The sequence below is a fragment of the Centruroides sculpturatus genome, unplaced genomic scaffold (genome assembly GCF_000671375.1).
Source record: "Centruroides sculpturatus isolate CEXI.00-Female unplaced genomic scaffold, Cexi_2.0 scaffold1850, whole genome shotgun sequence".
Classification (NCBI taxonomy): Eukaryota; Metazoa; Arthropoda; class Arachnida; order Scorpiones; family Buthidae; genus Centruroides; species Centruroides sculpturatus.
In genome coordinates, this window is record NW_019385980.1 from 43,586 (window position 1) to 56,976 (window position 13,391).

At 30.5% G+C, this 13,391-nt stretch overlaps 1 protein-coding gene across 1 annotated transcript in view; it reads left to right on the plus strand.

Annotated features, from left to right (window-relative positions):
• LOC111612920 (cubilin-like) overlaps positions 1-13,391 on the plus strand; it is a 91,117-nt gene that overhangs the window by 40,144 nt on the left and 37,582 nt on the right. Inside the window, exons 5-6 of the mRNA XM_023354210.1 lie at positions 3,354-3,563; positions 4,523-4,633. Of these exons, the coding sequence (XP_023209978.1) occupies positions 3,354-3,563; positions 4,523-4,633 (321 nt within the window). The remainder of the gene's footprint in view (positions 1-3,353; positions 3,564-4,522; positions 4,634-13,391) is intronic.

The following is a 13,391-nucleotide window of genomic DNA, read 5'->3' on the forward strand; positions in this document are numbered from 1 at the left end:
TTTTCTAAGAAAAACTGGACCTGAGGAAGATCTGAAGAAAGAGAAGGATTAAAAAATGTTAGTTCTCTATTAGTGTTACGTGGAATACTGGTTGGGAAACAGAATTAATAAATTAAAAAGCAAGAGCATAGCAAAAGCACTCTTTCAGCTCCTCCTTAAACACAACAAGCAAACATATTAAAGGATACAATTTTGTTAACATATGTTAATATTATATGTAACATGTTTTAATATCACTCATGACTTGCTATGTTACATGCCTTTTTTGATTTTTACTTTCTTGGTGATGGATAAAAATAAGTGACCATCCCAAGATTATTACATTTCTTGTACTTAGAAGACCTTGAAATGTTGCAAAATGGAAAAAAATTGGGGGTGTTTCTATATATATGGATGTTTGTTTGTTTGTGTAGGGACACAATATTGTTCACCCATTTTGAAGCTTATTTCTGTGCTTTTTGTCAAATAATCAACTTATATATATATAATTGAATACAGTGGGTGATCGGTTAATGAACAAAATCTGTTCCAAGACTTTGTTCACTATCCGAATTGTTCATTAACCGATTATCGATTTATCATAGGTTTTTATGGGAATTTGATTAATTTGTTCTGGAGACTCCCCAAAAATAAAAACTATATTTATATGTAATAATAAAAATACATATACACACAGTCTTGCATTTTTATTAGTCATGTTTTTTCTGTTTGGGGTTAAAGAATCTGTATAATGTTGATTGCTTTTCTCTCCTTCAAGATTTTTCAGAAGTAATTAATAGTATTGTAATTGTAGAGATCCCTAAGCCTATTAACCTCAACCTGGTTTGGATGCCATTCTAAGACCGTCATTCTGACATCACCCTACTTCTTTAAAAAAATGTTTAATAGCAGATATCGACATTAATTCTCTTTTTCAGAAGAAAACATATCTTGCCAGGTTTCTCGGTGTTCTTCATTCAAGAGTTCTTGGCGTTCTTCTGTCATCAGATCAGTTTCAAGTTCCATTATGAGCTCTTCAATGTTCTTTATTTCTCAGATGTGATTTTTGTTACTCCTCAAGCTACTTGAGTCTTCTTGATAATACAGTATCTTTCTTAGATAAGATTGAACTGCGGCCAATAAACAATTCTCTAGTGTAGACCTGTTCGAGCCATACTGCCCAGCAACAAGAGACGTCAGACATCTGCCCACTCTCTACCTTTGCTATTATACTCTCACCTTTCGAAAATAAAAACTGATGCAAAACTTAATGAGTGCCTGCCCAACAGTCTCGCAAATATTATAAAAAAATGTTTGTCAGAAAAATAAAAATACAAAATAGAACCAGTAACAAAATTATTAAAAATAAACATATAAATAATTTAAAGAAAAATTCAACATAAACGGATACCCAATCAGATTAATTAATAAATGGCAAAAAATAATAGATAACGCTACCAAAACAAAAGATAAAAAAACCAGAATAATTGATAGAAAAACAAAAGTAAAATATTTAAGTTTTCCATACATAAAAAATATGTATGAGCAAATAGATACAGAAATGAAGAAAAATAATATGAAACTTGCTCCAAAATATGGAAATCTATTCCCCAGATTGAAGGCTAAACAAAGTATGAAAAAACAAAAAATAAATAAAGAAGAAACGAAAAATATTGTATATAAAATACCATGTACAGTACATGATAAAAACAACAGTTTTTATATAGGCGAAACAGAATGCAAACTAAAAATAAGAGTTAAAGAACATATGTCCGATTTGAAGTATCACCGATTAAACTCAGTATTCCATGATGATTGTGTACTAAACAATTGCAACATAGATAAATCTAACATACAGATTCTACATAAAGAGAAGAAAACATATAACAGAAAATTTAGAGTGTGTTGAAATTATTAAAAATAAAAATAACAATTGTATAAATAAAAACTTCAGCATTAAAATTAGTGAGAACTGGATAAAAATATTATAATTAAGTTGGTGACTATTGGATATAATTATGACGATAATCACCAAAGTTTAAAGTTCATGTATAAATAAATGATTGTAAAAATCTGGAAATAATATAAGTTAATATTAATATAATAATTCCTGTTTGTACACAACTTTCCATTGTATACTGAAATAGTTTCAAAAATCAGCTCACTTATATATGTAAATTAGTAGACCAAATAGTGTCGTTGAGATAACTGTATGCGAGACTTGTTTTACGAAAAGCTACAACTGATAACGTGTGAATTTGATGTCCATATATCAACTACAGGTAAAACAAATACTAATAATTGGTTTGTACAATTTAATGTAATAGCTTTAAATAAGTTCACTGATATATATGTAAATTAGCAGACCAAATACTGTCGCTGGGATGACTTTGCGTGAAACTCGTCACAAAAAATGTTACAACAGTTATTGTGTGAATTTTGGTATGATATACGAATATAAATTACAGGTAAAACAAATATTGTTAAAAAATGTTATAAATTTCAATTTATTTATCTGAATTATTTGTATAAACTTAAAGAACGTCGGTTAAATTCCAGATACGTATCCCGTCATGGCGGCTCATTTCTGATTCCAGCAAACAGTGGGGACGCACGTTCTAACCTAACCTAACCTAACCTATTGTAGTAATTTGGTTGGTAATAATTATGGTAATTTATTAGAATAGGTTAGGTTAGAACGTGCGTCCCCACTGTTTCCTTTCTTTTGTTTGCTGGAATCAGAGATGAGCCGCCATGACGGTATACGTATCTGGAATTTAACCAGAACGTCATATTCGAAAGCCCTGTCGTCAAGCAGTTAGCTTCGAATCTGTTTATTGTCCATTTGATATATAGAATATGAAACTGTCCATCCTGTACGACATCTGTACGCTCGTGATATGTGCTTTTGAGGTATGTTTTTTTAAAAGTTTTTTAAAAATGTTTTACTCGCGTATATATGTATAATTTCTCATGTTTTATTTTAATGTTTAGCCCCTTTAGTTCCCAGCAATTTTTGATATTAATGTAATTAAACATAAAAAATACTTAAAACTGAAAAAAAACGAAAGAAATGCGTTAATTTTGAAGAAAAAGCTTCAAACTTTATTTTCCTTTGTCTCGCCTTCTGCGAAATTTGACACCGATGAGTCATTGTTTACACAGCTGGANATATATTTTTTTTTTATTTGAAAGTTTACTTCAAGTTGTATTAATGTGAAATAATTAGAATGTATTTCAATAATTCTACATTAATGAAACTGGAGAAGGGTCTCCAGAAAATCAAAAATATTTGTTAAATATATTGTTGATTTTAAAAATTTTTGAGCATTTTAACAATAGATTAATATAAAATAATGAAGTTTTTTTTTTAGTTTGTGTCAATCAGATAACTGCAAAAGTTGGGATAGGAATCTGTCCTTTATATAATTCCTCAAACAACAGAATGAACGAAAATGTTTCCTGCAGTTGGCTCTTTAATTTACCTGAAGATACTGTTCAAAGTATTTCATTTGAAAAATTCAGCATTCCTGGAGGACAGCTTTTTGTTACAGGAAATGTTGATCCAAAACAATCTTACTCAGGTAAGAGATCATTCTTGTTGTTTATCAAAACTTTTTGCAAATGGTTTTTATAATATTTGGGAAAACATATTTTAAAATAATTTACTTTCATTTTTACTTTATTCTTAAATTTCTCAAAGATAAGTATTTATTTCTCTGAATATAAATCTTAAAATTCATCAACATATGGCTTTAGACATCATTGAGATTTTTTGCTAGTGTTAGAATAGTGTCATCACTCTTTTCTGTTCTGTAATTTTGTTCTTCTATCATGTATTCCCAATTGCTTCAAATCTAATACAGTCCATCCATCTTTTTGGTGTCCTTGTCCTTGTGGTCTAGAACCCTCTGTCCCCTAATGCGTTCCTAGTCCCCTGTACTCATTCTCATAACTTGTCTATACCATTCTAGTCTTTTTGCTATAGTTATATTTATCATGAACTGTTTATTTGATAGCTTTTTTAAGTTTTAATTGTGTCGTCTTTTGCATTTGTCATTTTTTTATCAAATATTAAGACAAAGACTTGTTCTGCTGCTCATAGAAAAAGTTTTTGGCCTAAGTCACTTTAGCTCAATGTCTTTTTCACCTCTGGTAAAAGTAAGGAGGTGTGCTTTATAAATTACAGCAAAGATAGCCACATTTTTACAGATTGCAAGTTGCCAGATACTTAAGTAGCTAGTCTATGAAAGTGACTATAAAATGAAATTTTTTGCATCTCTTACAAATAAAAATCAATGAATATTGTAAAATTTTTAAATTTGAATTTAGACTAAAGTCTTATTAATTCTCATTTAGCAGTACTATTGGAAATTTAGACTGAATATATTTGAGATTTAAAATTCCATGGTAAACCAATAGGAAATTTTTAACTGGATTAATATGTACTTTATTAAAACTTGATAACCATTATATTTAATGTTTTAATCTAGATAAAATTAAGTAATTGTTATTTAGGAATTATAAATTTTTGTTGTTACAGGAAAAGTTCATCCTTCTGACATGTTTATTAAACGCACTGGAAATATTACATTGAATTTCAACACCTTATTCCAGAATGAATTCTTATTTACCTATAATGAAGTTATGCCTGGTAAGAAAATATATTATATTAAGTTATAATATATTAAATTTATTGTTTAATTCTTTGCTTTTATCCAGCATAAGAATGTGATCATACTTGGAAAATTCTATAATAATAAAAATTCATTTTATATATATGAAGTGAAAGTTATTCTATTGGAAATTATTTTTTGACGTCTATTTCTTTTTCTGGATTGCTATTTCTTGATATAACAACATTTAAAGTGCAAATTCTGTCCTGATTTATATCAGATTTACAGTCTGAATTACCTTACAATTTTATAATTGGATATTTGTTTTCTAAATGAATTATATTAATTTTTTAATCACATAAAAATATTTCCTTTGTTTTAAATTGAATAAAAAATAAACCTAGTATAGAACTCATTGGATGTAAACTTATCTGTGTATTAAAAGAAAATACATTAATATTTTACATAATTAATATATGTATTATATATTAAAATGGAGTATCAAAAAATGATTAATATTGTATATTTAACAAATTTTTGTAACCGTGTATGCTTGCTGAGAAATATTTATTTGCCATCAGAGATGTTATCAACCTAAATGTTATAGATCATCATCAGGTGTAATATTGCACCATGAAAGAGCATTCAAACACACACAATTTAAACGTAAATTTAAAATACAGAATATAAAAAAAACATAAAATGAAATAAATAAAAGATAAATAAGTAATAAACAAACCAATAAATGAATATTAATACTAATAGCAATTAACATAGTAATAAATAAATAAAAGATATGTATTATTTATGGAAGGTTGTATGCAAACTACGAGTTTCTATCTTGTAAATTTTTTTATGTTGAATTTCCATGCCATAGCTAACCCTTCCACATCCCTGGCATTAATGCAACCATCAAATAATTTGCTTTTATAAATTTCAGTTTTTTTCCTCACTGATTGCCACTGTGGAGGAATTTAGAACAGATGTAGTTGCCTTCTTTTTTTTGGGTTTAGAATGTGTGCATTAAACGCTTGTAACCCACAATTTGTAACAAGCATAGTTGAAGAGTTACAGATAGACTGTCCAAAATGCATATTGTCATTACAATAAATAATCTATTTTTGCCTATTTCTATGTGATTTCTTTGGCTGCATCAATAATGTGTGATAAGTCCTCTGTAGATCCAAAACATAGCTCTCACATATTCAGTTATAGTAATATTAGGACAAAAATAAATATGTTCCATTAAAAGGGTCATTGTATATCAAATTACCTTGAAAAAGGCAGTACTGAATATAAAAATAATGATTAATTTAAATAATTTAGAACTGCTGGGAGAAAAAATTGGCCGGGAGCAGGACTTGAACCCACAACTCCTGCTTACCATGCAGATGTGTTGCCAGTTACGCTATCCGGACCTTTAGTCCGATCTCCTCTTCCAGCATATATAAGCTAACATTATAACCATCGACAGTTATTACAACACTGGCTGGGGACACATCTCAGCGGTTCTAAATTATTTAAATTAATTAATTTAAATTGAAATGAAATCAGTTGAAACAATATTTCAGAAAGTGTGAATAAAGTACTTGTTGTCAGTCTTGATTGATTTGGTTATATTTCATGCAGGCAGTCAGAGATGAGTCTCTATTTACAGCACTTCTTGGTAAAATGTTAGTTTCAGTTTTGGTTGGTGATGACAGAACATTTTGCTTTCAATATATGTAGAANTTATTTATAATTATTAATGTTAATATGAGATAGCGCCTAACACAGTCATGGCCAACATACGGTCCACGGGCTGGATCTGGCCCGTCTAATGAATTTATGCAGACTGCGATTGATCTTTCAATATTAGCTACTTGAGTCCGAATAGCTCGATGAAAAATTTGAATGCCAAAAAAATAAAAATAAAAAAAAGGTTAACAATTCACTGTGCGTTTAGAGTTAACGCATTACAAATCTCTTAAGTACAGTGTAAAATGTTGATAAAGCATGATAATGTGAAAAATGTATCTGCAATCTCTATGTACAATTTAGTCTCTATGGGGTAACACCACAATGAGATCTTGCATCACCTCAAAATCTTCCTAGGGCAGCCTCTGGTTCAGCCCATGAAAAAAGTTTTCTTTCCAATTCAGTCCGGGGGCAAAAAATGTCGGCCACCCCTGTTCTAGACCACCACCTAGAATAAGTCACTAGCCGCACTTTACAAAGAAATAGCAAGAGGAAAAGATTATTGTTTGGCTTTCCGCAGAAGTCCGGCTATCTCCTCTCTACTCCATAACACCAAAGACTGTCCCAACAAGGACCATCTCCCAGACATCTACTGCATTTCCATCAGCGACCATCGATACAACTGCCACCTGCAATACATAGGTGCTACATCTTGACCATTGCAGGTTTGTCTTAAGGAACATCAAATATCTGTCAAAAAGGGATTAAACAATAAGGCTTTGGCTACATGTGCATCCATTCCTGGCATCCAAGTGGACTTCCAAGAGACACACTTCCTACATTACGTATCAAAATCACATGGGCTGAAACATCTAGAACAGGTGGAAATCTACAAGGCAACCCGCCATAATGCAGCTATAAATTTTCATGATGTTGATTCCTTCCCCTATGCATGGAAGTCATTCTACGAACTGTAAACCCCCTCCCTCTCAATATGTCACTTCACAACCCCCAGTTTTTTCACAACAGTTTGCTTGCCTGATGATGTGCGTTTAACACAGACAAAAATGTTTGCGCTTCAAAAAAACTTGCTAGTATTTTAGGTGTTTATTGTGTTGATTTTTATATAATAATTACTGGTTATTAAGTAGCAGTTGTCAAATCATATTATTGCTTGATTAACAATCTATCTAGATTAATTAATTCACAATTATCAAAACGAGGAACAAAAATTTAGCTATGTGAGTGATGTATGATATGATTTCATACTTTTGTAATTTTTCAATAGAATAAAAGTAACTGCAAAAATAAAAAGTGAATAAAGATTGAAATGCCTGTAGGAGATGAGTATATTTGTTTTAAAAATAACAATTCTTTAAAGGTACATTCATTATATATGTAGATTTTGAATGTCTGATGAGAAAGATGGATGTATGTCAGCCGAATCAATCCTAGTTATATACTATTAAATATCAGAAACTTGAACCAATGAGCTTTTGCTTTTACATCAACTATGAGCATGACGATTATAAAGAACGAGCAATTATTTATTGAGACATCGTCATAATGCTGGGCTGCAATTTTTAGTAGTATTTTTTAAATTTATTTAATTTAAAATATATACTTCACCTCAAATTAGTAGTGATTTGCTCAATACATCAAATTTTTTCTGTTAGCAATAGAGTCATGCCAGTTATCTATTATCTCCTTTTGGAGGAAAGTTTTGAATTGACATAACATGACTTCCAGTCAAAGAAATAACACCTAAACACCATTTCCATCAAACAAATGAAAAAGTATGGCTAAAAACATTCTAACAGTAAAAGTTTTTTACTTGTTTGCTGGAACTGGTGTTTAGGTGTTATTTCTTTGAGTATTACTATTCCAGTTTACTTATGTGCAGTTTTTTGTGACTTCCATTTTGCATCAGAAATTCATACATAGTTAATTGAGGCCTCCTGCCCCTAAGCTTTTCATGTCTGGTCTTGTCTTTCATTTATCTAACTTCATTCTCAAGATTAAGAAAAGACAGCTAGACGGATGACAGTGGGAATTTATAAACCTACGATTTTTTTCAAATTGCAGCCCAACCAGTTGTATATAGAGGATAGACATCCAGAACTGTTTAAAATAATCAGGCTATAATCTGAATGGGATTGGATCGGGCTATAAAATGGGATCTGAACTAGTGGATAAATGTGTTGAGATGTTAATAGAAGAAATGAAAGAAATGAGAAAATATATAAAAATATCAAACCACTGAAGATGACTAAAAAAGATAAGAAGTATTTTCAAAGTACTGATATTTATCACATTTATGGTAATAATTTTAAAGATAGTAAAAAAAAAAAAAAATGTGACCACGATAATTTAATGGGTAAATATAGAGGTCCAGCTCATGAATCTTGTAGTTTGTTATCAAAATTCAAAATTTGTTCCAGTATTTATTTATAATTTATCAAGATATGATGCAAATTTATTAAAGTGTTTGGTAAGTACAAAGATGATTAATGTCATTTCTAATATAGAAGAAAAATATATATTTTTTTTAATCACAAGGTTGGTAGTTTGAAATTTAGATTCATTGATTTCTTTAAATTTATGACAAATAGCATTGCAAATATATCCAAAAATTTAAAAAAAGATTAATTCAGAGAAACATCCAAATATATTCCAAAACATCTATTAGAACTTGTGGTTAGAAAAGTATTTATCTCTATGACTATGTGGATTTGAGGAAAAAAATGTAAAGAAGAAAAACTACCTTCAAAAGAAGAATTTTATAATCAATTAAATGGATGTGTCATATCAGACATAAACATGCTCAAATATCAGTATAAACATGCTCAAAAGATATGGAAAGTTTTTAAAATTAGAAATATGGGATAAATTTGAAAATTTGTTTTACAAGGTCAAACTGAATCAAAAATTTTATACAGCTATTATTAGGAATGAAAACAAAGAATGCCTGAAAAGTCCAGTAACAATATCGCCAGTTTTTTTCAATCTCGTACAATTCCCACGCAAAATTTAGCTGAATGATCAGCTGACATTTTCACATAGAGCCCTCAAAACATCCGGATGTTTTGAGGGCTCTATGTGAAAATGTCAGCTGAAACAGACCACATCTTTGGCAAGCTCAGAACTGATTGTTGCATTACAATAATGCCCCCACTTACACAGCTATTTCTGTTCAACAGTTTCTCACCAAAAATAAAATGATCATGGTTCCCCACCTTTCGTATTCACCATACTTGGCACCATGTGACTTTTTTCTATTTTTACAGCTGAAGAAAGTGCTGAAAGGACAGCAATTTGAGAATCTTAATGACTTTCAGATAGAATTGCAGTAAGTGCTTAACATCCCAAAAATGTTCCAGGAATGTTTTGAAAATTGGAAGAAGCACTGGAATCTATATATAGCTCAGAAGGAACTTATTTTGAAGACAATAACTCTCAATAAATTAATATGTATGTTAGACATTTTTTATTGGACCAGTCCCAGGACTTTTTGACTGCACCTCATATATGGTGATCCCTGGGTGAACAGTAATGGAGAGAAATTGATTGAACTTTTTTCCACATGAGAACATTCAATTCATCAGTATACATGAAAAAATCATATGAGAGGTCAGAGGAGTCTAACAGATTTTGTTGTGTGTGATAATAGATTGAGAGGTGTAGTAGAGGATACAAGAGTTATGGAAGAGCCAACTGTGGCTTGGACCATTATTTAGTAGAATTGAGGGTGCAACTGAAGATTGAGTAGCAAACAAAAGAAGGAAAATGGTGGCTCTACAGCAAGTAAAAAACAGAATGTATGACAGAATATGTCCAGGAAGTTAATACAGTAGAACCTCGAAAACTCGGCCTAATGTGGACCGAAGGGTGGCCGAGTTTGTGAAAATGCCGGGTTATCGGGAATGGGTTAAAAAAAATAAGTACGAGTGTTTCCTCAGAAAATACTGTACTGTACTTGTATGTATAGTTTACTTGAGAATATAACAGAGAATAAACTGCCCAAATACCCTTAAACAAAGGAAAAGTACGTCCTTTATGAAGGCATAGAGCCTTTACTACATGAAAATGAAAATTAATGAATACACTGTGTACAGTAATTTACCTGATAAGTCAGACCTCAGAAAAATACTTTATGAGAGCTTTTATACTTTTATAAAGCTGTCTATAATGAAAATTAATTAACTAAGGATTTTTTTGCCCTGCCAGGGTGTGGCCGAGTTATCCGGAGTGCCGGGTTATCGAGAGCCGAGTTTTCGAGGTTCTACTGTACTGTTACGGATATTCTACATAAATCATCAAAGCTTTAATTCATCAGCATCAATCATTGACTAAGAAACAGAACCAGGAGAAGTCTCTTAAGATTATTAAGTATGTCAAGCAGACTGCCATCCACAACAAAATTGCTGAGGTTAATAAATGCAGGATAGCATACAAGATAAAACCTTCCATTTACTCTTTACTTAAAAATACTTTAGACCTGGAAAACCAAAACAATCTACCTGGAGTCTACTCCATCTCCTTAACAGATAATAGAGTGCAGGAAAAAGTTAGAAAACATTGGGGTCAAGGCATGTTCCTTAAACATTGATTAAAGGAACATGAAGAGTCAATAAGGAAGGGTATTTCAACAATAGCATTGATAATTTTTGCAATTGACTATTAGGTGTAGGTCCACCTAGATCAGTGATGGCAAACCTTTTTGAGCCTGTGTGCCATATAGTAAGCATACTTAGCTTTAAAGATGTTTATGCATGCCAAATTTTTATAGTTTGAATAACGATTAATTTTTTTAATTAGCTTCTTTACATTTATTCTAATTAAAGCATATTTATTAATAATAAATTAAAGAAGATGCGGTTTTAGAACACTGACACTGGGCATCAGTTGTGAAGTATAGAAGAGTAATAAAGAATATTTGTTTAATTTCTTTAAATATTGTTATTCAAAGTTTTAGACTTTGAATAGAATAATCAGGTGATAAACTGAAAGGATTATTGAGAAACATAGATGATAAATTGAAATTGTACAATACATTACATGCCAGATGATTTCTTCTTATGTGCCACAGTTTGCCACACATGACCTAGATAATCTGCAGCTAATACATCACACCTGAGAAAAAGCCAATCTAAAACTCTTGGAAAGAATAGAAATATGTAAGACCAGTAAAAATGCAAAGACTATAAATTTTACAGAAGCCAACACAATATTGTTGGCATAATCAATTATGTACCTCGAAGCCTGTTGCCAGTGTGCAATTTCAAAAAAGGGTAATACTGGTAACAGGCTTCGAGGTACGTAATTGATATTTCCAGTATTAGATAAAGTGAAGTTGGCATAATCTTTATTTGAAGTAAAATAAGAGCTTTATTGATATGTAAATGACCAATACTATGAGTGTAGCAATAACTGATCAAATGACTGTTCCTTCTAGTTCAAATTTGTAAATTTTGTTCTAAGTTATTAATAGGTTTTACACCTATTAATAACTTAATGTAAACATGAAGATGATTACTAAAAATAATTGAAAATGTTTGTTGTTCTGCTGGATTTTTTGTTATTCTGTCTTTTAATATATACCAGTTTATTTAATCCAGTTTATTGGACTGTTTGTGAGTTAATGTAAGTATTGCAAAAGTAAACATAACTTTTTTGTTTACTGACATAGGTCTTACAAATATCTCTTGTTGGTAGAATGAGTCTTTCTCTATACAAAGTTACTACCCAGCATAGTCTTTATTACATGTGATGCATTTATGCCAACATTGAATCAATCTCTGGAATCCTCTGAAAAAATTCAGATGTGCACTGTTGTATTCATTTATTCATGGTGCATACCTGAATTTTTTCAAAGAGGATTTTAGAGTTTGGTTCAATGGCATAAATGCATCACTTATAATGAAGACTATGCTGGGTAGTAACTTTGTACAGAGGAAATCACTCTACCAACAAATGCAATTTGAACAATTTATGTCAATAAATAAAAAGTTATGCCCACTTAGCAGTTGATTTTATAACAAAATATTTATTCTATGTTGGTGTTTTTTCTCTCTTTCCTTGTAGGCACTCCAAGGATATTTCAATAAGTATAAGAAGTAAATCTTCTACTTAAAAATTATTTTTATGAAATAATAAATAGTTTTGAAAACATAACAATATACTATATTTCCTCAATTAAACTCTGCGAATAAAGTTGCTGTTAAAAATAAATCCTAAGTCTGAAAGCCGGGGGAGCATGTTGAAGTACTGCAAAATATAGAATAATATAGTTTAGAATAACAGGTAAGAAATTTAACTAAACTTTTACCTCTTCAAAATGTCTGAAGTTGGATAACACTTTCTGTTCCAAGATTCACAGGAACATTTTTGGAAATGAAATTATATTGTTGAATATTGAGCATGGAAAAGTCTTGCTTCAGTTTATAAGTTGAGAGCTTATCAGCCAAAGGACTAATTAGGAAAATCGAATTGGAGATGGTTAATTTGAATCAGAAGATGATAGTCAAGATTGTGATTCTAACAATGCCATTGTAACAACTGAATCAAAAGACATTGAATCAGGTTAACCCAAGAAAACAGTAATTATAATCAAACCACGGGTTTCGAATGCCTTGCTTTTCGAATAGTTTGGTTTACAAACAGAATTTTAAACTTTTATTGTCCCGGTTGCCATATCATAACTCAGTTGCTGAACAACCTACTCTGCAGAGCCGTCCACCAATGGTCAACTTCCTATATTAAAGAAAGTTGATGGCTTAACCAATCAATGACAGGACTACCAATTCAGAAGTTAGTGGCACCAAGATCGCCTTGCATCACAATACAAATCATTGATGACATTGCTATTTAAATTGCATTTCAATGTGCATGCAGGAAACATACTACTGTATTTTCATTTTTTGGTATATGCTGCTGTCAATTCTAAATCAAATTAATTAATAAAAACTGCACTAATTGACATTCACTTAATATAAATTGCATCCAAGAATTTGTGTTTAAATCTGCTTAAGTTAAATTAAATGACAAAAACTTATTATTATAATAATTTTGTAATTTTACTATTTATTAATAATTAAATTTAATAAATTTAATAATTAA